Source organism: Leptonychotes weddellii, chromosome 16, assembly GCF_054177405.1.
Source record: "Leptonychotes weddellii isolate Sample4059 chromosome 16, ASM5417740v2, whole genome shotgun sequence".
Classification (NCBI taxonomy): Eukaryota; Metazoa; Chordata; class Mammalia; order Carnivora; family Phocidae; genus Leptonychotes; species Leptonychotes weddellii.
In genome coordinates, this window is record NC_138384.1 from 45,209,235 (window position 1) to 45,234,368 (window position 25,134).

At 52.7% G+C, this 25,134-nt stretch overlaps 2 protein-coding genes across 2 annotated transcripts in view; both read left to right on the plus strand.

Annotated features, from left to right (window-relative positions):
- GRIN2D (glutamate ionotropic receptor NMDA type subunit 2D) overlaps positions 1-18,607 on the plus strand; it is a 37,348-nt gene extending 18,741 nt beyond the window's left edge. Inside the window, exons 10-13 of the mRNA XM_081807913.1 lie at positions 1,397-1,557; positions 15,464-15,651; positions 15,855-16,087; positions 16,262-18,607. Of these exons, the coding sequence (XP_081664039.1) occupies positions 1,397-1,557; positions 15,464-15,651; positions 15,855-16,087; positions 16,262-17,602 (1,923 nt within the window). The 3' untranslated portion in view covers positions 17,603-18,607. The remainder of the gene's footprint in view (positions 1-1,396; positions 1,558-15,463; positions 15,652-15,854; positions 16,088-16,261) is intronic.
- Positions 18,608-19,568: 961 nt separating this feature from the next.
- Positions 19,569-25,128, plus strand: GRWD1 (glutamate rich WD repeat containing 1). Its single transcript, XM_006745370.3, has 7 exons — positions 19,569-19,923; positions 20,125-20,242; positions 20,398-20,557; positions 22,470-22,683; positions 22,804-22,946; positions 23,114-23,311; positions 24,705-25,128. The coding sequence occupies exons 1-7, from the start codon at positions 19,737-19,739 to the stop codon at positions 25,023-25,025; spliced, it is 1,341 nt and encodes a 446-aa protein (XP_006745433.2). The 5' UTR covers positions 19,569-19,736; the 3' UTR covers positions 25,026-25,128.
- The last annotated feature ends 6 nt before the right edge of the window (positions 25,129-25,134 follow it).

Genomic DNA, 25,134 nt, shown 5'->3' on the forward strand with positions numbered 1-25,134 from the left:
AAAAAATCTTTAAAAAAATTGCTCTAAGTGCTTATTCTCTCGATTTCTATACTTACCTCATCCAGACCACAGTTTGTTCAGGGACTGGTGGTTTGCAGACCACTCTTTGAGACTAAAGTGGTTAACTGGGTATCATGACCTATTAGAAGGTTGAGAAATCAGGGGTGCCTGGGTGGCTCAGTCGTTAAGCGTCTGCCTTCTGCTCAGGTCATGATCCCAGGGTCCTGGGATCAAGCCCCACATCAGGCCCCCTGCTCCGTGGGAAGTCTGCTGCTCCCTCTCCCACTCCCCCTGCTTGTGTTCCCTCTCCCGCTGTGTCTCTCTGTCAAAAAAAACCTAAAAAAAAGAAAGAAGATTGAGAAGTCAGTTCAGTGGATTGCAACAAGCATTTTTTTTTAAAGATTTTATTTATTTATTTATTTGTCAGAGAGAGAGTACACACAAGCAGGGGGAGCGGTGGGCAGAGGAAGAAGCAGGCTCCCCGCTGAGCAAGGAGCCCAATTTGGGACTCGATCCCAGGACCCTGGGATCATGACCTGAGCCAAAGGCCGATGTTTAACCGACTGAGCCACTCAGGCATCCTGACAAGTATTTTTTTTTTTTAATGGAATAGAATAGAAAATATGTCTGCATCTTTGTTTTAGTCATATACGCACTTGACATTGAGCCAGCCCACACCGGTATGGCTATGTGTGCTGTTAAAAGAGTAAACTTTTGGGGCGCCTGGGTGGCTCAGTCAGTTAGGCATCTGACTCTTGATTTCAGCTCAGGTCATGATCTCAGAGTTGTGAGATCAAGCCCCGCATTGGGCTTATGCTGAGCATGGAGTCTGTTTAGGATTCTCTCTTTCCCTCTGCCCCTACCACCCCCCGCCCCCCTGGGCTTGCACGTGCACGAGTTCTCTCTGTGTCTCTCTTAAAAAAAAAAAAAAAAGAAGAGTGAACTATTTCTGAATGGATTGGTAATTAGCAATTGCCTCCACCCCCCACCGTGCCAACCCCTGCCCCTGGGACTTCCCGTGATCCAGCAAATTAAGGGTTAATGCCTGGCCCATCAGAGGCATCTGCGACCCTTCTCCAATGAACTCTGTAGCCAGCGTCTTTTCAGATTGGACCATGATCAGGCCATGCCGGGTGTTAAATATTACAATATTACTCCTGACTGTGTATACATATATATGTGTGTACATGTCTGCATGCATACGTGTGGCTGTCTGCAGATGGATCTGCTGGGTGGGAGCAGAAAAGGGTCACGGTGAGCACGTTGGAGAAACATTTCTGGGCTGGGGTGCCTGCCAGTTGACAGGTGTCCCCCAGAACAGAGCATCTGGGTCAAGGCTATTCTTGACCCAGATGGCCCCAGGGGGGCGCCCTAATAACTTCCCATTCTGCCCCAGTTCCAGCGGCCCCAGGAGCAGTACCCGCCCCTGAAGTTTGGGACGGTGCCCAACGGGTCCACGGAGAAGAACATCCGCAGCAACTACCCCGACATGCACAGCTATATGGTGCGGTACAACCAGCCCCGCGTAGAGGAAGCGCTCACTCAGCTCAAGGCAGGGTCAGCGCAGACTCGGGCTGGGGGGTGGGGGGGGCTGCCGGGGGCCCTGAGGATGCCGGGAGAGAGTGAGGGGCCAGGGGCCACTCATCAGCCTCAGAGGTCAGCTAGGGGTGGGTCGGCTTGGAGGACATACGTAGATCATTGAAGGTGGGAGTGAACTCCCCCTTCCAGAACCAGGGTCCTTGTGATGTGTCTTCAGAGATCTAGGAGTTACAGATTCCGGAGCTGGCCTGCCGGGGTTCAAACCCTGGCTCTGTCTCTTCGTGGCTTGGTGACCTTGGGCAAGTTACTCAACCACTCTGAGCCTTCGTTTCCTCCTCTGTAAAATGGGGATAGCAAAAGGACCTGCCTCATAAGGTTGTTATGAGGATTATTATAGCTCTTATTATTGGTTCATTTATTATTTGGTAGTAGTGGTGCTCGCTCGCTGTGGGTGTTTGCTGCTATATTATTATTTTCATTATGATCATTAGATCTGAACTCACTGGAATGGATACTTGGATTAGGTTGTTTGTTTTGCTTTTTAACTTCAGTTTCCCAAATCATGGGGGTAAAGTTAAGTTCAGGCTCCAAAGTACAAGACCAAGGTTACAACAAAGCTGAGCACAGTAACTTTCTCCCTGTTCCTCCTTGATTTCTTCATTCAACACGCATTTATTTTCTTGGCGCCTAGTCTATGCCAGGCAGTGAAGAAACAGACCAGAGTCCCTGCTTTCAAGGGAGCTTAGGGTCCAGAGGTGGGACATTTATAAGAAACGGACAAACGGAAGAATCGGCATGATCCAGAAAGTGATGGTGAGCCAGGGCATGACTGAACTGGGATATATTCACCAAGGTGTTCAGGGCGGGCCTTTGGAGGAGGTGAGTGGAGCAGAGCCCTGAGGGAGGTGAGGGCTAGCCAGGTGGACATGTGGAGGTAGAGCTTTGCAGGCAGAGGAAATAGGGTGTGCAAATGGCCTGAGGTGGGAGTGGTCTTGGATTATTGGAGGAACAGCAAGAAGGCCAATGTGGCTGGATGGCAGAGAGCTGACGTTAGAGGGATGAGAGCAGGACACGGGTGTGAACGCTGAGGCTGAGGTCAGGGTTGGGTTTTTTTCGAAGGGCAGCAAGAAGCCAGGAGGAGGGGAGATTCTAAGTAGGGGAGGAGTGTGATCTGATTGCTGTTTGCAAATGCCCCCTCTGGCTGACAAGTGGAGAATGGGTGGACAGGAATTAGTGTGGAGGCTATCACATCCTCTGGATCACCTTCCCCAAGTAGCTCACCCCTCAAGTAGCCACTCCTTTTTACCCTTCTGTCTTGATTGGAATTGTTGAGCTGCAAGAAAAGAAGCCCAATCGACCGGCTGTAGGGAAGATGGTTGGGTAAGCATTGCAATGCAGGGGAGGCTCTCAGAACCAGTAGCAGAAAAGAAAGCTAGGCTTTGTGGGAACACGAACGTCATTCATTCATTTTTAAATGTTTTAAAGAGCAGCAACTCTGTGCCAGGCCCAGTTCCTGCACTGGATACCAATAGTCAATAAAAGAGGTAAGTCGCCTGGATCCTTAGGAGTACTTAAACAGACAGAGGTTTCGTTTTCTCTCTCAGTAAGAAGTCCAAGGCTGGCACGATAGCTCAAAGATACCATCAACGATCCAAACTCTTTCCATGTATTTGTTCTGTTGACCTTGGTGCCTAGATCTTCTTGCTCATTGTGACTGCCTCATGGTCACAAGATGGCTGCTTCCCCGCCGTGCTGCATATCTTGGTTCCAGGCAAGAAGGAGGAGGAAGAGTGAAAAGTGGAGGATTTCCTCCTGGCAAGGCCTTGCCTTTTTATTGGGGAAAATATGCCTTTCTGAGGAACTTCTGGCTATTTCACAGTGTGTGTCGGATGGTCACTCCCAGTTGCAAAGGAAGCTGGGAAATTGAGTGTGTTAGCCTTCCAGGCTCTGTTGTAGACAATGGCAGAGGGGGAGGTTGCAAATGGAGATTGTGCCAGCCAAGCCATCCGTCAGAGTCCTGCCCTTGTGCAGTTTGCAACTGTGCCACCGGGCAGCCTCTCTCTTGCCTCTTTTCTTTTTCTGGGGCTCTACTTCCTCTCTCTCGACTCCTGGGGCTCACAAGGTCTCTCATCTCTGTCTCTCCCTGTGTCCTCTCTGTGCCTTCTTTCCCCGCAAGCCTCTCATTTCGGACACTGAGGACTAAAGCCCCTTCTCATTAGTCACCTCTTCTTTCTCTCTGCCCCACTTCACCCCCTGCAGAGAACTGCCCCTTTCTCTTCTACCCTCCCCATTGAAGCACCGTGAACTGGAGGCATTTTGGGTAACAGGCTTTTCTTTTTCGGCTGAGACTTGGGGCAGCCTGATTGCTAACGTTTGCAGAAGAGTACACACGGAGGCTCGCATACCTTATGTCGAACTACTGAAACTTCATCGATCATGCAAGCCGACCATTCATTATGTTGGGTCCTCCTGCCTTGACAAATAGACCTTAACAAACAGAAAGGCTAAACAAGTTCAAGTTCAGAATTCTGCCTTCCAGGAGAACAGCTGACTCCTTGTCCTCCCATCTGAATCTGTTTCCTTGCCTCTTGCAGCTTCTCAAGGCTGCCCGCATTCCTTGGCTCGCGGCCCTGGATCCTTCAAACTCTGCTAGCATTGTCATAGCTTCTTCTCTGACTGACCCTACCCCCTTCCTCTTGAAAGGACCTTATGATGACATTGGGTCCACCCGTATAATCCAGGCTAATCCCCCCATCCCAAGATCCGTCATTTATTCACATCTGCAAAGTCTCTTTTCCAGTGTAAGATAACATATTCGCAAGTTCCAGGTATTAGGGTGTGGGTATCTTTTTTAAAAATACGTATTTTTAAATCTATTTATCTGAGAGAGAGCGAGCGCAAGCATGAAGGGGGAGGGAGGGGCAGAGGGAGAGGGAGAAGCAGACTCTCCACTGAACAGGGAGCCTAACATGGGGCTCAATCCCAGGACCCTGGGATCATGACCTGAGCCGAAGGCAGATACCCAACCGACTAAGCCACCCAGGCCCAGGGTGTGGATATCTTTGGGGGACCATTATTCTACCTACCCAAGGTTCCCAGAGCATAATATCCAGTGGAGGTGTGGATTCTGGGTGGGCACAACTCCTTGGCCCCAGGGATTCCCCTGGGAATGGGGGGTGGAATGGGGAGAGTCCTCAAGAGCATGGGGTCCAGAGTAGCACTCCCTTGCCAGAGGTCTAAGATGGGTACTGAGTTTGGAGAATCCCGGGCAGAGGTGCTAGGACACAGCACAGAATAGGAAACACTGGTTTTTAAATTGTCTGTCCATCCATCCATCCATCCATCCATCCATCCATCCATTCTTTTCTCTAGAGGCCGTTTGTCCATATCTTCCCCTTTAATGTGGGGGTGCTGGTGTCCCCCATGTCTTGGGAGTTCCCAGCAGTATCCTGGGGGTGTTTAACAGCACCGATTTTAAAACCAGATTGGAATGGGAGCTACCCCTTACTTGCTGTGGGCCCTGGGCCAGTGAATCGAGCTTCTGAGCCTTAATTTTTGCCTTCATAATACGGCGTCCACAATCGCACTGGGTTACAAAGCGGCTCTGGGAAATGAAACATCAGGAGCCAAGGTTCCTCCCTTGCTTCTCTATCTCTTCCTCTCAGGGGCCACTGGCTGTCTGCACATTATCTTGGCTTCAGCTGCAGCCACGGTTGCCGTATGGCCCCCAGCTTCCGCGCCGCCTTTCACCTCCAGGGTCCAGGGTGAGCACCTGCATGCCTCGGTTCAATTTCACATCCCCGCTATTGAGAATCCAGTTGGTCCAGCGCGGAGTCAGGTGTCATGCTCGGGCCAATCAGTGGCGGGTGGGGCGGGGCCTGGTCACATGGCTTCTGGGTTGCCACGCCCCTGCTCCGCGGGGGTTCTCAAAGATGAACCTATGGGGACAGGTGGGCAAACAAAGTCTTGCGCTTCTTTGCAGACCACCCTTCCTCCACTGGCCTCCTTCAGCTGCGAAGCCTGGTGGACCCCTTCGCCCCCTCCCCTGGGCTACCCCATTTGGAGGACACCCCTTTTCTTTGTGCCCGGCACCCTTCGCCTTCACATTCCCAAGCCCCTTGAACAGTTTCCCTTCCCCCAAATGTCTTTTAACCTCTCTATAGCGGTTTTACTTGCATAATACTTCCTTGGTGTTAAAAATAATAAGGTAAATGGGCACCTGGGTGGCTCAGTCAGTTAAGCCTTGGGCTCAGGTCATGATCTCAGGGTCCTGAGATTGAGTCCCGCCTGGGGCTCTCTGCTCAGCGGGGAGTCTGCTTCTCCCTCTCCCTCTGTGCTATCCCTCTCTCTCTCTTTCAAATAAATAAATAAAATCTTAAAATAATAATAATAATAAGGTAAAAAGAGGAGATCTCTCCCCTTCCCCTCCTTATCCACTCTTCATGATTCCAGGAGTTTCCTCCAGCCTTTTTTTTTTTCCTAGAGCAGAGCTCGGGAGCCATATATGTAATTTAAAATTTTCTATTGGCCACACTCAAAGAAACAGGTGATATTAATTTTAGTGAAATGCTGTGTTTACCCCAATATCTCCAATATTTGACTTCAATATGTAATATGAAAATTAATGAGATTTTTTTTCTTTCTCTTTTTTTTTTTTTTTTTTTGTACTTTGAAGTATGTTGTACTCACAGCACATCTCAGTTTGGACTTGCCACATTCCAACGGCTCAAGAGCCCACCTGACTAGTGGCTGCCATTGTGGACAGTGTCAATCCAGAACTCTCTCTTTTTACCTCTTTTTTAAAAAGTTTGTTTGTTTGTTTATAATCTTTACATCCAACGTGGGGCTTGAACTCACAATCCCGAGATCAAGAGTCATGGGCTCCTCCGACCGAGCCAGCCAGAGCCTCTTTTTAGCTCTTTTGTTTTTCCTTTTTCTTCCCTTCCTTCTTTTGCCTACTTCATTTCCTCCTTCCTGACCCCTTCCTCCTCCTCCTCCTCCTCCTCTTCTCTTACTTGGACTTCTTGCCCTTCCTGATCTTCTTCTTTGCCTGCCCCACCCCAGATGTCATATAGGGTCTCCCTGCCCCCCGAGGATCGCTATAACATTGGCTCCAAACTCCCCTCCGAAGAAGTCTGCAAATTCCTGTGCTTCTCAGGCTCACTCTGGCTTCAAGCTCCTCTTTGCCGGATCTAATTCGCTTTCTGGAGCATCTCACCGGCCCCGACTGTGTCTTCTCAGCCCCACAGCTATTAACCGAAATCGAAGCCCACCCCTCCCTAAATCCCCATAAAAGCCTCCGCTGGCCTCAGACCTGAGTGTCCAGTGCTGGGATTGGGAGTGAGCCTGGGAAGCCGCTGTCCTCCGGGATGCAGCGCGATTCTAAAGTTTTTTAGTGGCCACGTTAAAAGATGTAAAAAGAAACGGTGAAATTAATTTTTAACAATGCATTTTACTTAACCCAATGTATCCAAAATATGATTACAACATGTAATCAGTATAAAAATGGTTGAGATCTTTTACAAAATCTCCCCCCCACCCCCGCCCCCCGCACGAAATCGGCGTGCATTTTACGCTCAGCACATCTCAGTTCAGACTCGCTGCATTCAAGTTCTCGGAATAGCCACATGGCGTGCAGCTACCCTATTGGGCAGCCCGGTCTACATTATGTAAATGTAAATTTTCCTAATGAACGTTAGGAACAGCCCTCGCCCCCACCCCCAGCCCCCTGGGACTTTTCCACTTTCTTGCTCACCCCCAGAGTATCCTCCCCAGCCAGCCGGTTGACTCATCTCTCCCCTTTCCCTCTTCTTCCTGTTCGTCCTCAGCCCCTCCCTCCAGGAAGGCCCCTGGGAATTCCAGATCCTCTCCCTCTGTTCTGCAAAGCAGGGCAGCTTCCCCAGGCTCTGCCCACCCACCCCTACTACACGAGCAGGACGCACTCTTCCTTGGAAGGTAGGGGGATTGTCTTCCTCTTGTACTTCTGGAGGTATGCGTCACTTTCTCGGTCTATTTTCTCACCTTCAGAGAGCAAAAATTCAGACACTCGGGGGGACCCCATGTCCCAAATCCACTGAGTTCCTGAGTTTTGGAGAGCAGCCCCATCTCAAAAAATGAATCCAAATCCCTCCCACCCCTGACTTGGGAGAAGGATGGATACCCGTGTTTTTTTTCATCCAAAGGTCAGCCACAGCCCCCTCCCCTGATAAGTAAAAATTGCTTGAGGCTTCATCTGTGTCTTTTTTGTTGTTGAGATAGAGCATGCAAATCTTAAGTGTGAAGCTCATTGATTGTCTATATAGCATGTGGCTATGTTCGTAGGACCAGATTAGGGTATGGACAATTTCCAGTTCCCCTCTGTCCCACCAGTCACTGCAGATGATCACCGTGAATCGGTGTTGCCTGGTTTTGAATATCACATGGACAGAATCAAACAGTGTACGTGGTAGCTTTTGTGTCTGGCTTGTTTTGCCCCCATGCTCTACCAGGTTCGTTCATTGCTGTATCCCATGGAGTATACCACTCTATGAATATACCAGAATTCGTCCATTCTACTGTTGGCGAACATTTGGATTGTTTCCAGTGTTTGGCCATTATGAATGCTCTACAGTGAACATTCTTGTACAAGTCTTTGGGGGATGTACACATTCATTTTTCTTGGGTAAATCCCCATGGGCAGAACGGCAGGATCATAAGGAGATGGAGGCTTGGCTTCAAAAGATACTGCCAAACATCTTCCAAAGTGGTCGTGCCAACTTACACGTCCCCAGTGCAAAGTTCCACTTGTCCCATATCCTTGCCAAGGCTTGGATCATTCCCATATCTTTTTAATTTACTATAGTGTTTATTATATATCAAGTTCTGCTCTAACTCATTTAATTAGTTCATTATTAGCTTTCTGGGGCTACTGTAAATTTGTTGCCTTATGATTCTGGAGGCTAGAAGTCCTCCGGGTTCCTTCTCAGGGCAAGGGAAGGAACTCTCCTTGGCTTGTGGATGAGCATCTTCCCCGTTGTCTTCCATTCCCCTTTTTTGTAAGGACACCTGTCTTATTGGATTAGGGCCCACCCTAATTACCTTATTTTGACTTGATTACCTCTGTAAAGACCCTATCTCCAACTAAGGTAGGACCTCAATATACAACTGTTGGGAGAGGCAATTCAACCCATAATACTTTTTTTTTTTAAGATTTTATTTATTTATTTGATAGAGAGAGAAAGTGAGAGAGAGCATGAGAGGGGAGAGGGTCAGAGGGAGAAGCAGGCTCCCCGCTGAGCTGGGAGCCCGATGCGGGACTCGATCCTGGGACTCCGGGATCATGACCTGAGCTGAAGGCAGTCGATTAACCAGCTGAGCCACCCAGCCGCCCCTCAACCCATAATATTTTAGAGGTGAATATTATCATTCCCATTTTATAGATGAGGAAATTGAGGTACAGCCAGATCTGTGGTGGTAGAGCTGGGATTTGAACCCTGGCCATCGGATTCTGAGCCCAGCCCCTCAGCCACTACACTCTATTGCCTCAGGTGGGCAGTGAAAATTCCAGAATTATCCTCTTTGTGCCCTTCCCCAGCAACCTCTTGGATTCACGAAGGATACCTTGTGTTTCTCACTGTCACCTCTTGCTCTGATTTTCTGCTTCTGCTGAATTCTTTTTCTCCCCAGTATTCCTTTTTACATTTTTTTCCCCTAACTTTTAGTTCTATTTTTATCAGAGTTATACATCCACATAGTCTGGAAAGTCAAATACAAGATTTTTTTTTTTTTTAATGAAAACCAACAGTCTTCCATCTGCCTACCCCTCCATTTCTCCCACCCCAGAGGAATCTGCTTTTACCTTATTTATTGTATCATCTTGCTATTTGTGTCCCTGTCTCTAAATACCGTTGTTTGTGTGGCTACCTCTTGATTTTTAAATTTTAGGTATTTTCCATTCACTGCTTACTATGGAAGACACATACTCATACTCTCATTTAAATTACTCCAGCCTCCCACACTGTGATTCTGGCTAGATGAATATGCAGTGTTTACATGTTATGACTGTGTAAATGCTCCCACAGCTGCCACAAGTAGTAAACCATGATTACTTTCCTCGCCCACACAATTCTTTGTTTTTCGTGGAGTTAATAATTGTCTTTTTTTTCAGTTGCTGAAGTGTCTGAGTTTTCTTTGTTAATTCAAAATTCTCTGTTAACTATATGAATCTCTTCTTCACATATTCATTCGCATCAGGTACTCCATTAATTTCATCATATTGAAGAAGTTTCTCCCATGGCCTCTGGCCTGTTTCAGTCTGCCGCATAGCTACTATCTGGATCCCTTCACCTGCCCCCTTGGTTTGGTTCCTGTCATATTCTAATTCTCACTCTTCCTGGGTTTTTCTCTCTTGTTCTTCTGAGCCTCCTGACAAAAAGCACATGGTGGGGGGGGGGGGCGTAAAATTTTAGAGACACTGCATATCTGATAACATCTTTAGTCTTGATAGGCCTTCTGGATGGGTATAAAATTCTGGGCTGGAGATCATTTTCTTGAGAATTTTGAAGGCATCATTCCATTGTCTTCTAATTTCCAGTATTACTGTTAAAATTCCAAAGTCATTCGGATCATAAGCCTGTGTGTCACCCGTTTTTCTTTTCCCTGTCCTCAGTGTGCTGACATTTCTTAGCAACATCTTCATTTATTTTCATTACCAGGTCTTTCAGTTGTATCCTCATGGCATTCATTCTGGGAAACTTCCCTGATTTCTTTCAATTATGATTTCCCCCTTCCCTCCGTTTCTCTCTGGAACTCTTATCCTTTCTTTCTGGAACTCTTATTAATTTGATATTGGGCTTCCTGAACTGCCTGTTTCTTTTATCCTCTCTTATTTTTCTATCTCTTTATCTTTCTGCCCTACTTCCTGAGTTTTTCTTAACCTTATCTTCCATTCTTTTATTAAGCTTTTCATTTTTGCTAGTATATTTTCAATTTCTAAGAACTCTTTTTTAAAGTTTATTTATTTATTTTTTTAGTAATCTTTACCCAACACGGGACTCAAACTCACAACCCCAAGATCAAGAGTCACATGTTCTTCCAACTGAGCCAGCCAGGCACCCTGCTAAGAACTCTTTTTCTGATCTTTTCATTTTTATAGTATTTTGTAAATTTTATAGTATTATTTGATAGTATCCTATGTTTTATGATATGCTATTCAAAGTTGAATATCTTGTCTTGTTTCTCTGGTGATATTGGTAGTTGTTGGGTTTTTTGCATTTTTTCCTCTCTGCATAATCTGTTTCCTCCAAGTCCTCCTGCCCCATTTGTTGCTTTTGTTTCTATCTTTCTTATTGAGACTTTACTGATGTCTAGTAATCCTCAGTGGTCTCTACATATTTGGGAGTGGAAGTCCAAAACTCTAGAAGTGGTGGGCCTCTGATTACAAGAGCAGGGTTGTTGAATGAACTTCACAGTAGATGATCTGTCTGGACCATTTTTGTTGTGGATTTCCCAATGTCAGTATTTTCCTGTCTTTTATCTTAGTCATATACCTATATATATGTAATACATATGTATGCGTGTGTATATGTCATATACATATTATATATGTAATGTTTTTAATATAGCAAGGAACAAGGAAAACAAACACTGAATCATGATCTCCCTGACAAAATAACCCTTAATGATATGAAATTAAAAGACATTCATTCAGGGGCACCTGGCTGGCTCAGTTGGGAGAGCATGTGACTCTGGATCTCTGGGTTGTGAGTTCAAGTCCCACATTAGGTGTAGATTACTTAAATAAATAAATAAACTTAAAAGAAGAACTCATTCATTCATCCATCCATCCAATAAGTATTTATTAAGATTTCCTTGCACCAGGCACTGGGCTAGGCACGGAGGGTATGGCAGTGAACAAATCGAAGTCCTTGCTCTCTTGGACCTTCCATTCCAGTCTGGGAGACAGACACATGTGTGTTCCTAGAGCATCGGTCTCCAATAGCCCTCTCTGCAATGAGAGAAATGTTCTAGATCTGTGCAATCCCATGTGGTAGCCAAGCAGTTCCTGGTCATTTGACATGTGGTTGGTGTGACTAAGGAACTGAATTTTTAAATTTTTTTGAACTTTTAAATTTTAATTAAAAATTCAAATTCAAATAGCTCTATGTGGCTAGTGGTTACCACCATGGACAGCACCAGAAAATTCCATCCTTACAGAGGGGTAGGAGGGAATTGGCAGCCTCACATGGTGTTGTCTGGCTCACACACCACATGTGGTCTCATCCTACCACAGAGGGCAAACAAGCTCACAAGAAGAGAAAGGAAATACATCTCTTAAAAAGAAATACAGAAACACGGCTTCTCCTCCCAGCCAGTTCTGGAAGCCCATTTGGTGAGAGATGTTCAATTTCTCAGTCACACAGGAAGGGCAAAAAAGGAAACCTCAAGTCCCCTTTCCATAAAGTAAGCATTTTTTTTTTAAATTTCTCTCTGATCACCTAAACTATGTGTGCATACACACCTCTTTATGCATTCCTTACTGAAAGCACACACTGTTCTCATCTTGCTTTTTCCATGGAGAAAAAGCTTTTGGCATCTCTTCCATATTAATGAAGTCTTGCCTCCCAGCTCCATGCCTGGCCCAGAGAATGCCCATCTTGAAGCAGCCTGAATTCATTCATTGAGCTATACTTTATGAAACACCTGTCATATGTCAGGTGCTATTCTAGACCCCGTGGATACAGCAGTGAACCAGACAGACAAGACCTGTTCCCTCATGGAATTTAAATTCCAGTGGGAGGAGATGGACCATAAACTTAATAACCAAGAACACATTATAGTTACAAGGGGATACGTGCTATGGACAAAAATACAGCCGGGTGAGTGAGTTTGGGAGACCTGGGGAAAAGGCCACAGGTTGCAGTATTAAATAAGGTGCTCAGGACGGTGTCTTTTAAGCAAACACTTGAAGGAAGTGAGGGACAGAGCCAGGCAGCTATCTGGAAGAATGTTCCAGCAGAGGGAACAGCCAGTGCAAAGGCCCTGAGGCAGGAGGGTGCTGGAACCATCCAGGAACTGCGCATGAAGGCCAGGGTGGCTGGAGCAGGGTGAGCAAGGAAGGCATGGGTGGGAGATGAGGGCAGAGGGGTAGGAGGGATCCAGGGGTGTTTGGTGCTGTAGGGCCTTGTAATGCGAAGTAACTCCAGTTACTGAGTGAAGTGGGGAGCCAGGGGAGGGTAGCGAGCCGAGGAGGAACCAGAAGCTGACTCAAATGTTAAGATCCCTGTGGCGACAGGGCAGGAATAAACAGGAAAGCAAAGACAGATGCAAGGATTTTTCATTTTTCCCAAACCTAAGCCTAAACAAAGGGTGTGGAATGTGGCTGAGTCTCGGTAGAGGTTTAGTGACAATGGCAGGGGATAGGGAGTAGGGGGTAGGGGAAGGGAGGTAGGCATTATATTGCATAAGGACTGAGCAAAGGATTAAAAGTGAAGGCTCGGGGCGCCTGGGTGGCTCAGTTGGTTAAGCGACTGCCTTCGGCTCGGGTCATGATCCTGGAGTCCCGGGATCGAGTCCCGCATCGGGCTCCCTGCTCGGCGGGGAGTCTGCTTCTCCCTCTCCCCCTCCCCCCTCTCATGTGCTCTCTCTCTCATTCTCTCTCTCAAATAAATAAATAAAATCTTTTAAAAAAATAGAATAAAAAATAAAAGTGCAGGCTCTTTAGATCCCCTCTTCCTGAAAGCCCCTCAAACCTCCCCGCCACTGGAAGCCTTGATTTTTGGCCCTCTCTGCAACGCCCCCTGGTCTGTCCCCCCACCCCACATACCTCTCCCTTGTGCCCCTCGAGGACCTCTGGACACCCTCCTTCCGTTTTATTCTAGTTCTCAGCCCCTCCATCCCTCCTCTTCAGCCTGACTCTGGAAACCCCCAGCTCTTTCCACTTAAACCGGGGAAGCAATTCACCTTTTGCTCCCAAGGGCATTTTCCTAAACAAAGAGAAACCTAGAGAGAAATTGTAGTTTGCCTGCAAGGCAGTGGTGCCCGCAGCTGGTTGTGGTATTTTTCTTGCCTCTCTCTCTATATATATGTTTCCAGATGTCAGCTGGGATCTCCCTGCCTGTTAGGAGCCATATAAAATTAATTCAAACCCCATTCTCCAACCATGCGATGGTGACTGGTCTCCCAGTTTCTGGAGGAGTTTCTGCTCCTTCTCCAGAGCCTCAAATTCTTTGCCCCACCCCCAAGTTTTTGCTTCGGCTGGAGCCCATTCAGTGTGGGGAATCTGCTGACTGTCTCCCCATTTGGGGTCCGTGGACTAATTCTGTCCTTTTCCTTCATTTCTCTGCAACCAGTCATGTTGCAGAAATGCAACAGGGCATTTATGTGCTCATGTGTGAGAGTGTGGACAGGGCTTTACTGAAGATTTGGGGTCCCAGAGGCATTTACACCCACAGATAGGCAAACAGCTCCAAAACTCCTTTGCCTTCTCCACGACCCAGCTTCCAGCCACAGGCCTTGATCTCTCTTGTTTTCCCCAGACCTTCGCTGTCCAAGACTATTTAAATTTAAATTAATTAAATTTTTTTAAAAGATTTTATTTATTAGAGAGAGAGAGATAGTGAGAGCAGGAACACAAGCAGGGGGAGTGGGAGAGGGAGAGGGAGAAGCAGGCTTCCCGCCGAGCAGGGAGCCCCGATGCGGGGCTCGATCCCAGGACTCCAGGATCATGACCTGAGCCGAAGGCAGACGCTTAACGACTGAGCCACCCAGGTGCCCCTAAATTAATTAAAATTTAAAGTTCTGTCCCTTGGGCTTATTGGGCACGTTTTTGTGTGGCTGGTGGCCGCCACGTTGGGCAGTGCAGGAGGGCCATGCCCATCATTGCGGAGCGTTCTTTCGGACAGTGCTGGGCAAGACAGATCCCTCCCTCTAAGAACTGGCCTGGTGTCTGCAGTCGAGATGACCAAAATTGCACCCCACAAAAGGCACCGTTTAAAAAAAGGTAATGTGGAGTTATGCTGTATATGGGATTCCCAGACTTTTTTTTTTTTTCTCATGGATACAGCCTGGACATCTTCATGTCAGATCATAGGCATGTATCTTGTCTCATAGAATAGTTACCCAGTGTTCCCCGCCACGGGCTTATTTATTCGCTCATTCACTTATTCCACAACTATTTACAACCACCTTGTATGTGCCAGGAATTGTGCTGGGTCACAGCCTGGAGTGTGTTCCAGCTGGATCCTGCTCGAGTGGAGCTCACAGTCTCATCGAGAGGCTGAGATTAATCAAATAATCACAGAACTATGTGTGAAGGAAGCGACAGGTGGCGTGTGCCACAATGTATCCATCTGTGAGCGCTCATTCCGTCTCCCTGCTTGTCTTCCCATCAAGGTTTAGAAATTAGGGCCTAGTGGGAGAACCGAAGCAAAGTAAGATGCGTGTCTGGGCCTGCATTTCCCATCTGAATGATGGAGATAACAGTTTCTACCTCACAGGAACGTTGAGAGGATTGAATGAGTTAGGACTGTGGCTGGAACAGTGTCTATAGCACAATATAAGTGATCGTTAGCATTATTACTCTGTGTATGAGTCCCCTTTCTGAGCCTCAGTCCTCCCCTATAAAGTGGAGGAGTATGCAGAACCTTCTGGGGAGGGCTTCCGTGAAGACTGAACGTATCAGTCACGGCTAACATGTCTCCAGCACTTTCTTGGCACCAAGCGCCATCTTACCTTTTTGCAATGACCAGGAAGGGAGGTATTGCTGTTATCCCCACTTTACAAATCGAAACCCAGGCACCAGGAAGAGGTACAGTGACTTGCTCAAGAGTTTACCACTGGTCAGGATTTGGAGCAGTTGGAGGTTAGGGGGGAGGGGGGTTCTGGGCTGGGCCATGAGGGCATCTGGGTGGGACTGACCCTGCCTTTCATGCCCCCTGGCCCCCAGGAAGCTGGACGCCTTCATCTACGATGCAGCTGTGCTCAACTACATGGCCCGCAAGGATGAGGGCTGCAAGCTCGTCACCATCGGCTCGGGCAAGGTCTTTGCCACAACGGGCTACGGCATCGCCCTGCACAAGGGCTCCCGGTGGAAGCGGCCCATCGACCTGGCGCTGCTGCAGTTCCTGGGGGATGGTGCGCTGCACACAGGGATGCCTCGGGGGTGGGGCGTGAGGGACCAGAGCCCTGGGTCCTGGGCAAAGGAAGGGATGAGGATCAGGACACCAGGGTCCGAGGGAAGAGGGGGCTGGGCGCCTAGACTCCTGTAAGAGGATCCTCGGGACGGTGCCCGTGGAAGGTGACCTGTGACAGCCCTCCCCCCGCCCCCCTTTCTCCAGATGAGATCGAGATGCTGGAGCGGCTGTGGCTCTCCGGGATCTGCCACAATGACAAAATCGAGGTGATGAGCAGTAAGCTGGACATCGACAACATGGCAGGTGTCTTCTACATGCTCCTGGTGGCCATGGGCCTCTCCCTGCTGGTCTTCGCCTGGGAGCACCTGGTCTACTGGCGCCTGCGTCATTGCCTGGGGCCCACCCACCGCATGGACTTTCTGCTGGCCTTCTCCAGGGTAGGGGGGAGAGAGGGAGGCAGGAGGGCAGAGCCGGGCCGGGGAGCCAGGCGGGGATGCCTACAGGTGGAGGAGCCCTGGGTCGCGCTGCGGGAGAGGTGGGAGGGGCGGAGGGAAGGCAGGCGGTCCCGGGCATCCGGCGCTGACCCCGCTTCTCTCGCGGCGCCCCCGCAGGGCATGTACAGCTGCTGCAGCGCGGAGGCCGCCCCGCCGCCCGCCAAGCCCCCGCCGCCGCCGCAGCCGCTGCCCAGTCCCGCGTACCCGGCGGCGCGGCCCGCGCCCGGCCCCGCGCCTTTCGTGCCGCGCGAGCGCGCCGCGGTGGGCCGCTGGCGTCGCGCCAAAGCTGCAGGGCCCCCGGGGGCCGCGGGCCTGGCCGACGGCTTCCACCGCTACTACGGCCCCATCGAGCCGCAGGGCCTGGGCGTGGGCGAGGCGCGCGCGGCGCCGCGGGGCGCGGCCGGGCGCCCGCTGTCCCCGCCGGCCGCGCAGCCCCCGCAGAAGCCGCCGCCCTCTTACTTCGCCATCGTGCGCGACAAGGAGCCGCCCGAGCCCGCCGCCGCCGCCTTCGCCGGCTTCCCGTCGCCGCCCGCGCCCCCCGCCGCCGCTGCCACCGCCGTCGGGCCGCCGCTCTGCCGCCTGGCCTTCGAGGACGAGAGCCCGCCGGCGCCCGCGCGCTGGCCGCGCTCCGACCCCGAGAGCCAGCCCCTGCTGGGGCCCGGCGCGGGCGGCGCGGGGGGCGCGGGCGGCGCGGGGGGCGGGGCCCAGGCCGCGCCTGCCCCGTGCCGCGCCGCGCCGCCTCCCTGCCCCTACCTGGACCTCGAGCCGTCGCCGTCGGACTCGGAGGACTCGGAGAGCCTGGGCGGCGCGTCGCTGGGCGGCCTGGAGCCCTGGTGGTTCGCCGACTTCCCCTATCCGTACGCCGAGCGCCTCGGGCCGCCGCCCGGCCGCTACTGGTCGGTCGACAAGCTCGGGGGCTGGCGCGCCGGCAGCTGGGACTACCTGCCCCCGCGCAGCGGTCCCGCCGCCTGGCACTGCCGCCACTGCGCCAGCCTGGAGCTGCTGCCGCCGCCGCGCCATCTCAGCTGCTCGCACGACGGCCTGGACGGCGGCTGGTGGGCGCCGCCGCCCCCGCCCTGGGCCGCGGGACCCCCGCCCCGGCGCCGAGCCCGCTGCGGGTGTCCGCGGCCGCACCCTCACCGCCCGCGGGCCTCGCACCGCGCGCCCGCCGCCGCCGCCGCCGCCGCCCCGCACCACCACCGGCACCGGCGCGCCGCGGGGGGCTGGGACCTCCCGCCGCCGGCGCCCACCTCGCGCTCGCTCGAGGACCTCAGCTCGTGCCCCCGCGCCGCCCCCGCGCGCAGGCTCACCGGGCCCTCCCGCCACGCGCGCCGGTGCCCGCACGCCGCGCACTGGGGGCCGCCGCTGCCCGCCGCGCCCCACCGGAGACACCGGGGCGGGGACCTGGGTACCCGCAGGGGCTCGGCGCACTTCTCCAGCCTCGAGTCCGAGGTATGACGCGGCCCCGGGGGCCCCAGCGCCCCCTCGGTCAGCGCAGGCCACGGCCCGAGGGGGCACGCGCAAGGAACGGGACCCGCGTGGGTTGGGAAGGAGCAAACGGACCTGGCCGGACCCCGCCTGGAGCAGCGTCCTGCGCCCCCTCGCTCTGGGGGCACCACGAGCCGGAAGGGATTTGGGCCCCCCAAATCTCACCCAGCCTGAAAGGTGGGGGTCTCGGAGCCCACTGGAGATTTTGGTTTGTTTTTTAAACCCGACAAGGGCTTTTTAACGTCACCAGATGGGGCGGGAGGTGGGGGGGTCACGCCACGCCCGCGTCCCACCCCCACGCCCGGGGCCGTGGCCCCCTCATCACTGTGCAGCTCCCCGGCCCCAGCCGCGCCTCCGGGGAAGCCCGTTTTTAACCTTTCATCCATTGGGACTCAAAACTGTGAGACGCGTTCGCCAAACTGTGACCCCAGACCTTGGCCCCGCCACACAGAAACCCCTGACCCCAGACTGTGACTTCCGACCCCTAAAAATGGTCATCCGACCCCAGACTGTGACCCCCACCCCCAAACTGTGACCCGAATCCCAGACTGTACCCCGACCAGACTGTGACTCTTGACGTCAAACCTTGACACACCCTCCTCCTTTTCCATCCTCGGTCGCTTTTCCTTATTTTGACCTAGGACACTCCCAACGGAAGCCCCGCCTCCCCCTGCCCTAGCGTGGATCCCAACCAACATCGGGCCAAAACTTCCCACCCTGTCGCACCTCACTACCAGCCCCACGTGCCACCAACCACAGCCTCACCAAATCCAGCCCTTATTTGTGACCCTCCCATGATGACCCTGCAGACCCCCCCCCCCCAAAAAAGCCTCCTCTTCCTAGATCTCCAGCCGGGTCTGGAGCTGGGGTGTGGAGGGGACGGTCTGGGACTCCACACCCACCACCAACCTCCCCTCCCACTCTCCTGTTACACATTGCAGTGTTTGGAATAAACCATGTTTTTATGCCTCCTCAGTCCAAGTGTGAGCTCCATGTTTGTCTCAGCCGCCCTCAAACTTCTCTGGAGGAAACAGAAACTGAGAAAAGTCCCACAGAGGAAGAGAGGGCAGAAAGAAAATTATATTGAGAACACTGACCCTGGAGGGAGGTGGGAGACAAAGACCCAGAAGGAAGCTGTGAGAAAAGATCCTAAGAAGAGAAGGAATGAGAAGGGGTGAGGGCGGACAGAGACCTAGAGAGAAGGAGGAACAGCGAACTCAACAAAGATCCAAGATCAAAACATTTCAGGATTAAGTCTAGGGTCCCATTCCTATGGCTGCAAGCAACGCAGCTTGCTAGATTCTTCATAGCCTGTTCATGCAAGCGAGGGGAGAGTCTATTATATCCTAGCCAATCCACCTACCTTGAATGCCGTTAATCTCACCAGTGAGAATCTGTTTCTAGCATTTCATTATGGCAATTAGCCAAACCTCTGGTGCTGATGAGCGATAAAGAGAGCCGAAGCACTTGTAATAGTGGTCTCCAGAGGGCTGACTTTCTGATTAAGGGCTCGCTGACCACAGCTGCAATGTGAACGCCTGGTTAGGCAATTGACTGCCCCAAGAGGGTAGATTCAACCGACCAACTTACACATATCATCTTGTCTACACTAAAGCATTTTGAAGTGAATTAAAGCCATCATAAAAAGGAGGGGAAAGGAAACGGGCTTTATGGGTCCTCGGGGAGCAAAAACTCAAGTCTACTTGCCAGCAAGAACTCTTATTTGCATAAATGAATAACGTAGCGGAAAGGAAGCAATGAGAGTCAAAGGTGGGAGATGGAGTCGGAGCTCGGAACTCCTCCAGTAGAAGGAGAAAACTGGCCTGGTACAGAACTACAACTCCCATGAGGCCTTGCCGCCGCTCTGCGGAAAAGCGCCGCAAAGTCACGCGAAGGGTGTAGAGTTCTCCGCATCCGCAGGCCTCGGTCGCTTGGCTGGGACGCCGTTACCTTAGCTCTCCTTCACCCTCTCGCCACCGCCCTCTCAAATTGGTGAGCTGGGAGGTTTCCAAGGCAACCGTGCAGCCGGGCGGATCTCCGTAGGAGAAAAACGCAACCCGGAAGTGACGTCCTTACCTCGCGCCCGCGGTGAGAGGGTTCGAAGATGGCGGCGCGCAAGGGTAGGCGGCGCACGTGTGAAACCGGGGAACCCATGGAGGCCGAGTCCAGCGACGCAGGGACCGAAGGCCCGGCCCAGGTCTACCTGCCCGGCCGCGGACCACCGCTGCGCGAAGGAGAGGAGCTGGTCATGGACGAGGAGGCCTACGTGCTGTACCACCGCGCGCAGACTGGTAGGGCTGAGCACCGGGCTCCTGGGCCCTGAGTTAGGAGGGGACCGGAATCCTGAGTCCTGAGCGGGGCTGGTTCCGAGTCTTTAACTTACGAGGCACTCTGAGAAAAGGCTGTGTTGTAAGACGGATGAAAACATCACGCGCGAGGCGGCTGAGATCTCTGTCCCATCCGGATTTTCCAACCCCTTCTTCTATCCCCAGGAGCCCCTTGTCTTAGCTTCGACATAGTCCGGGATCACCTGGGAGACAACCGGACAGAGCTTCCTCTTACACTTTACCTGTGTGCTGGGACCCAGGCGGAGAGCGCCCAGAGCAACAGGTGAGTGAGACCTGAGGTTTTATCCAGGACCAGGAGCCTGAGCCCCCAGCTCCCCCTCCCCCAGGACCTAGAAGTCGGGGTTTCCAGCTTCTCTCCTCCCTCCCTCTTAAGGACCCTGGCATCCAGTGCCTCACTCACCCCACACTTTCCCCCAGACTGATGATGCTTCGGATGCATAATCTGCATGGGACAAAGCCCCCGCCATCGGAGGGCAGCGATGAGGAGGAGGAGGAAGATGAAGAGGATGAAGAAGAGCGGAAGCCTCAGCTGGAGCTCGCTATGGTGCCCCACTATGGCGGCATCAACCGAGTCCGGGTAGATACAGTCCCAGGAGCCCTCTCTACATTCTCTGACCTCCTCCCCTAACCCCCTCGTCCATGCCTTTCAGCTTTTAGAAAAGTGCTGGCACGTGATTTTAATATGTTAGTTTATATACGTCTTAGCTATCGTCATTGGCGCTGTGTGCTAGGAGAAATAAGGGGGCTGTTTTTTACCTTCTTTCCTCTTCGGTACAATGGTGAAAATTGCAGAACTTGCCTGATGAGGTGACTGGAGGGTGAAAGGGAATAACCTACAGTTGTTTCGGGTGTCTAGAGACAGCATCTGGTTCTAGTGTACAGATGTGTGTTTTCTGTTATTGCTCAGTAACTGTCCTGGGCTGTGGGGTCACTTTGTGCTGCTGACTTACAGCGCCTTCGGAGCAGGCTGATGTGTGAATTAAATGAAACGATGCACGAGCAGCACTCAGGGCAGTGCTTGGCCCACGGTTCTTGCTGTGTGTTCCCATTCAAGGGTTACCATTTTTCATCAGACGAGATCAGGCGCGTTCGGGGTGGTATGGCTGTAGACAAGAGTTACCATGTTTCATGCACCGTTCTGTGCCCTGGGGATTTAACAGAGAGCAGAAGGTCTCTGGTTTTGTGAAACTTACATGCTAGCAGGGAAGGGAGCAAGCAGAAACTAAATGCATCCAGAGGTGCCAAATGTTGTGGAGAAGAGTAAAGGGAAGGGAAGGGAATTAGGATGTTCCTAGAGTGAATTTGCTATTTTAAATAGGGCTGGCAGGGAAGTATTTATGATAAGATGCCATTTGAACAGAGACCCACAGGAAGTAAGGGAATGAGCCAAAGATCTCTGTCGGGAAAGGGTTTATAGACAGAGGAAACACAAGTGTAAAGGCCCTGGGACAAATGTGGCACGTTTGAGGAAGTTCAGGGGAAGGCAGGGAGACCAGTGCATCTACTAGAGCAAATGGACGAAGGGGAGAGTGACAGCATTTGGGGGAGGGGGGTGATGGGTTGTGTGGGGCTTGTAGGTCCATTTAAGGACTTGGCATTTACTTGGGGAGTAATTGTGAGCCATTGGAGGGTTTAGAGCAGAGGACAAATGGGATCTGACTTACGGGGTTTGTTTTTTTGTTGTTTTTTTGTTGTTTTTGAGGGAGAGAGAGAATCTTGAGCAGGCTCTATGCCTAGCTCAGAGCCCAGTGTGGGGCTTGATCCCAACACCCTGAGATCGTGACCTGACTTGTGTTTTAAAGAGATTCCCTCTGACTGCTGTATTGAGAATAGACTGCAGGAAGGCAAGGGGGAAGGACAGTCCTGTGGGGAGGCCATAATTCAAGGGAAAGGATGACAGGAGTAGCAGGAGTGGTGACAGAGGTTGTGAGGAGTTGGAAGTGGTGCATTGTGAGTGTAGCTAGCACGCAGTGAGTGTGAGGAGGAAAAGACAAGTCATTGAGTCGCCAGGCGGGGAGCCCCAGAAAGGAGGTGGTTGCTGATGGCAGTTGGGAGCTTGGCTTCAGTTGTGTTTGAACAGTCGGTGTGATAGGAGTCTGGAGTTGAGGAGAGAGGTCAGGTGTAGGGGCTACTGGAAGCTCTTGAGGTCGAATGGGATCTCCTAGCAAGCAGACGTTCGAGGCTTACAGAGACTGGTAGTCTGAACCCCCTTCCGAGGGTTGGTGGAGTTAACAGCCTCCATTCCTGGGGGTCTGGAAGGCATTTTCCAACTCACATCGCTGCCCCTACACAATGTGGGAAGTTGTCCCAGGTACCATGCTGGTCTTAGAGGCCCCACAAAGGCTTCTGGGAGCCGGTGTCCCAGCCTTGGGGCGATGGGAGTTCTGAGGAGCTGCAGTTCTGGTTCTCACGGATGCTGGGAGCTGTGGTCACCACCCTGAGCCTCCTTGTCCCTCCCACCTCCCTTTCCCTTCTCCCTGCCCCTGCAGGTATCATGGCTGGGCGAGGAGCCGGTGGCTGGTATATGGTCAGAGAAGGGCCAGGTGGAGGTGTTTGCACTGCGGCGGCTTCTGCAGGTGGTGGATGACCCCCAGGCCTTGGCGACCTTCCTCCGGGACGAGCAGGCCCGTGTGAAGCCCATCTTCGCTTTCGCGGGCCACATGGGCGAGGGTTTTGCACTGGACTGGTCCCCCCGGGTGTCTGGTGAGTCCCCGGGGGGTGAGAGGGAGCAGGGTCTGTAGGAAGAGTGGGGGCTAAGAGTACAGGGAGGAGAGGGAGCTGTGGCCAGCCACGCCCAGGCGGTTTCCTGACTCCTGGTTCTAGGGCGACTGCTGACTGGTGACTGTCAGAAGAACATCCACCTCTGGACGCCCACGGACGGCGGCTCCTGGCACGTGGACCAGCGGCCATTTGTGGGCCACACACGCTCTGTGGAGGACCTGCAGTGGTCCCCAACTGAGGACACAGTGAGGGAGGGCTGGGGGTCTGGACTCCTGGGTCTTGGGAGAGGAGGGGCCCGGGGCTAGGTCCCAGTGAGGGGGACACTGAAAAAAAGGGCAGCCCACCACTCATCCCTGGTCTCCAGGGTGAGGTGGCAGGCACCCCGGGGTCACTCAGACTCTGCGTGGTCTAGGTGTTCGCCTCCTGCTCAGCTGATGCCTCCATTCGCATCTGGGACATCCGGGCTGCGCCCAGCAAGGCCTGCATGCTCACCGCCGCTGCCGCCCACGACGGGGATGTCAACGTGATCAGCTGGAGCCGCCGGGAACCCTTCCTGCTCAGCGGCGGGGACGACGGGGCCCTCAAGATCTGGGACCTGCGGCAGTTCAAGGTATTTCCCCAGCTGGACATTTCCCCAGCCCGGGGAACGCCTGCTCCCAGCAGCCGCTAGGATTCGCAGGTTTCCCTCCTTAGGTGCTTGTCTGTACCAGAGCTGGGAAGGCCTGTCGAGTTGGGGTCCAGCCCTTTTGCGGGGCAGATGAGGAATTGGGCTCAGTGGAAGGAAGGCTGTGACTGGTGTAGGGTTGCTCGCTCCCCTAGCTGGAGAGGTGACAGGAGACAAGAAGCTGAGTGGCAGCCTCGATTCCCAACTCCCGTCTACCCGCTGGTGAGCCGGGCAGCTGACTTTGCAGCCCGAGGCTTCAGGTGCCTCGGAGTTGTAGACTCTTTGTTAGCGAACTTTGTAGAATCAGCTGAGAATCGGAGGCCACGTCCTTGGTTACAGGAGAGGAAACAGGTACAGAAAGGACAGGAGCAGAGGTGACATCACCACCCAGCCAAGAATTGACTTCATAGAGCCGAGAGGGCTTCTGGGCAGGAGGAATTGCAACTCTGGCATCCCTCTGGCCAAAGCCACCATTAAATACGGCTCTGTGCCTTCCCGGGCCCCCCACAATGTAATCTTTTCTCCCCTCTGGTATGATGAGTTCTATAGCGTCAGCCTGAGGAAGCTTCTAGAAACAGGTTCCAGCCCCCAAGGCAGGTGTATGGGCAGCATCCGTGACCAAGTTGATTGGCCATTGGAACTTTGGACCCACGTCTCCAATTCAGAGAGACTCCGGTTCCCAGCAGCACCTTTGCTTTAGTAAAAGTGCTGTTTATCTTTTCCTCGGCTGCCCCTGGAACCTGGGAGCTGTGCTTCTGCCCTCTTTAAGGCCTTCATAGAATCAGCAGGTTTGAGAAGTACCCCCCTTCTTTTTTTTTAAGGTTTATTTGTTTAGAGAGTGCACGCACGAGCGGGGAGAGGGGCAGAAGAAGAGGGAGGGAGAGCAGACTCTCAGCTAAGCGTGGAGAGCAGACTCTCAGCTAAGCATCGAGCCCAGTGTGGCCTCGATCTCAGGACCCTGAGATTATGACCTGAGCTGAAACCAGGAGTCAGCGCTTAACCAACTGAGCCACCCTGGGGCCCCGAGAACCACCCCTTTTTGTAGGAAGGGAAACTGAGGCATGCCCAGGGAGGACCAGCAGTGGGGATTTTGTGACCTGGAGTTGGAAGGGGCTTCTTTGCAGGTGAAACCACAGTTCCCAGCAGCCCCTAGGATGTTAGGCCCCATATCACCAGTTGTACTTGGCCCTCTGTGCCCTTCAGAGAACCTGGGCCTGTGGGGGTCTCAGGTGGCGCCCTGGTCGAACCCGACGGCCGGAGAGTGGCAAGGGCTCGGCTTGGGTCACCCGAGGGACTCAGGCTGAGGTGCTCAGAGCCCCGGACTCCCTTCTTCCCGTAGTCTGGCTCCCCGGTGGCCACCTTCAAGCAGCACGTGGCCCCCGTGACCTCGGTCGAGTGGCATCCCCAGGATAGCGGGGTCTTCGCGGCCTCGGGTGCAGACAACCAGATCACACAGTGGGACCTGGCCGTGGAGCGCGACCCCGAGGCAGGCGACGCGGAGACCGCGGACCCCGGGCTGGCGGACCTGCCCCAGCAGCTCCTGTTTGTACACCAGGGCGAGACAGACCTGAAGGAGCTGCATTGGCACCCACAGTGCCCCGGGCTCCTCGTCAGCACCGCCCTGTCGGGCTTCACCGTCTTCCGCACCATCAGCGTCTGACCAGCCCCACCTGGCCTTTCCCCTGGCCACCGAGGTTGGCGTTGGTTCCGCCGGGAGGGACTCCTTCAGGTCAGCTGACCAGCCCTCCTCCGATAGAAGGACTTGGCCT

What these genes read in the sequence shown, in the direction of transcription:
- GRWD1 (XM_006745370.3), top strand. Translation starts at nt 19,737, where the DNA reads ATGGCGGCGCGCAAGGGTAGGCGGCGCACGTGTGAAACCGGGGAACCC. An exon ending in GTACCACCGCGCGCAGACTG is followed by an intron (nt 19,924 to 20,124) that starts GTAGGGCTGAGC and finishes TTCTATCCCCAG; the next exon opens with GAGCCCCTTGTCTTAGCTTC. An exon ending in GGTCCCCAACTGAGGACACA is followed by an intron (nt 22,947 to 23,113) that starts GTGAGGGAGGGC and finishes TGCGTGGTCTAG; the next exon opens with GTGTTCGCCTCCTGCTCAGC.